Source organism: Triticum aestivum, chromosome 1B, assembly GCF_018294505.1.
Source record: "Triticum aestivum cultivar Chinese Spring chromosome 1B, IWGSC CS RefSeq v2.1, whole genome shotgun sequence".
In the NCBI taxonomy this organism is placed as follows: Eukaryota; Viridiplantae; Streptophyta; class Magnoliopsida; order Poales; family Poaceae; genus Triticum; species Triticum aestivum.
In genome coordinates this window covers 40,610,504-40,612,523 of record NC_057795.1, presented here as the reverse complement: position 1 = coordinate 40,612,523, position 2,020 = coordinate 40,610,504, and the positions used below count along the sequence as shown (strand labels likewise).

At 48.9% G+C, this 2,020-nt stretch overlaps 1 protein-coding gene across 1 annotated transcript; it reads right to left on the bottom strand.

Annotated features, from left to right (window-relative positions):
* LOC123105551 (putative germin-like protein 9-2) lies at positions 1 to 1,158 on the bottom strand. The gene has a single exon (XM_044527636.1). The coding sequence runs from the start codon at positions 1,156 to 1,158 to the stop codon at positions 541 to 543; it is 618 nt and encodes a 205-aa protein (XP_044383571.1). The 3' UTR covers positions 1 to 540.
* Positions 1,159 to 2,020: the final 862 nt, after the last annotated feature.

The following is a 2,020-nucleotide window of genomic DNA, read 5'->3' as shown; positions in this document are numbered from 1 at the left end:
TTTTAGATGAAAACACCAAGTTCTAAGTTATAACTTATATATGCAACTATTGTCAGACTCCAGATCCTTGATGGTTTTGCCTTTCTCCTCTGCTATATGGATTGCCTTCTTAGAGAAGGGAGAACACACTGGTTTGGCAATCTTTCTGTCACACACTTTTATTTGAAAATTGCAGTTACTGTCAGAGCAAAGCCTTTGGAAGTTTCGTCAGCTTATAATGAACTGGTATTTCTTCGGTTAAAAGAGGTGACCTGCTTTTCTTTGGCCAATGCAATTGTATTTCTAAAGTCCAATTCCATATCAAATCAATTGCCATTTCACATGAACCCAGTCCAGAATGTATCTGGACACAGACGTGCTGTGTACTACAGTACTAAATCGGTTTGCTTGCCTGATATAATAAACCTTATTTTCAGTGTTGAGATCACCCACTTTGTCTTTTATTTACCTATATTTGGTTGTTGCAGTTTTGCAGGGGTCTGCAACTATATAAATCTTAAACTCAGAACACAGCATGGTACGCAGGCATCAGGCGATTGGTTAACAGCACCGGAAAGCCAGGCCAGCCTTGAGCTTCTGGATGGTCGCCTCGTCAGTCTTGAACGACTTGGCGAGGACGGTGTTGTCGATGCCGGTATCAAACACAGCAAGGGGAACGGACACGAGCCCAGGCGTGGCGCTCCCGAATGCGGAGAGCGCCGTGGCGGTGCTGTTCCCTTGGTTGAACTGGTAGTGCACCGTCCCCTTGGGGAACACGAACATGTCGCCCGTGGCGAGGTCCTGGGTGTAGAGCCTGTTGGCGGTGTCGATGAACCCGACAGAGAGCGTGCCGCTGATGACGACCAGCAGCTCGGAGGCACGCGGGTGTGTGTGTGTGGGGTTGACCGAGCCTGGAGAGAATGTGAGCGTGGCATAGGACACGCTTTGGCCGTTCAAGGCCGGGAACTCCATCATGGTGGCCTTGTTCAAGGTGAAACCAGACGTCACTGACCTTGTGGGGCGGAAGCCGGTGTAGGTGAAGAAGTTGCCGGTAAGGTTCATCGGGTTGGCGCTCGCTGGGACGATGAAGTCGGCCAGGATGTCCGGGTCGCCGGCCACAACGGCCAGGGGAACCCAGAGTGCGAGCAGCGCCAACAAGGTGTAGCAGTTGAGTGCCATTGAATCAGTCGCTGATGTTTTTGTGCTAGCTTTGATGCTATGGAGCTTTGCTTTGTTTGGGTGGTGACTCGTGAGGCCGCACAATTTATAATTAAACGGGCTTACTTTGTTGGGATGGATTGCCGGAGAAACCAAGAGTGATTTTCTTGTTTGTCTTTGTGCCTGCTGGCATACCTTGTTGCATAGAGACTAGCTATTGCTGGCAAATATTAAGCCTGCTTTTGGATGCATTTGGGCATCAAAATTGCCTATTCGGAATTCGACGGGTTTCTTGGTGAATGTGACAGTATGGAATGATATAAAGCATTTGCGTAAAGGTTCTTATCTAATTGGAGTGACCATAGGAGTTCCCAAGTTTAAATCATGGAAAAACATAGAAAGAGGAAGATCTACCCGTTCAGTATGATGGATCAGTGGACTAGGTTTTTAACTACGACTTGCACAATTCTTTTCCTGAAGCTAGACGATTCTACTCCTTCCACAAGAAACATGATTTCCTGTGATGGTGCGGGATCTAACTTGGAAATCGCGCACTCGTGCATATTCGAGATTTTTTTTTCCTGTGATGGTAGAAAAGAAAAGATTCCTGTCTAGGCTATGCATCTCCTTCCCCAGTCATAAGCAAAGTTATAGCTGATGGTGCGTGGTATGGGTGTGAGCAATGCATGTCCTGTGGAAATGTTGCACTGTTAGAGCATCTCCAACAGCCGCGCTAAACTAGCGCCGCGCCGCAAAATAGGCCTTTTTAGCGCGCGCGCAACGCGGCGGCTCGCTCCAGCGGGCGCGCAAAAACGGCGCGCGCGCGATAACGGATTGGGCGCGCGGTCAAAAACACTTATCCGCGCGGTGTATTTGGAGCGCC

Coding starts and splice junctions, on each gene's coding strand:
- LOC123105551 (XM_044527636.1), bottom strand. CDS start 1,158: ATGGCACTCAACTGCTACACCTTGTTGGCGCTGCTCGCACTCTGGGTT.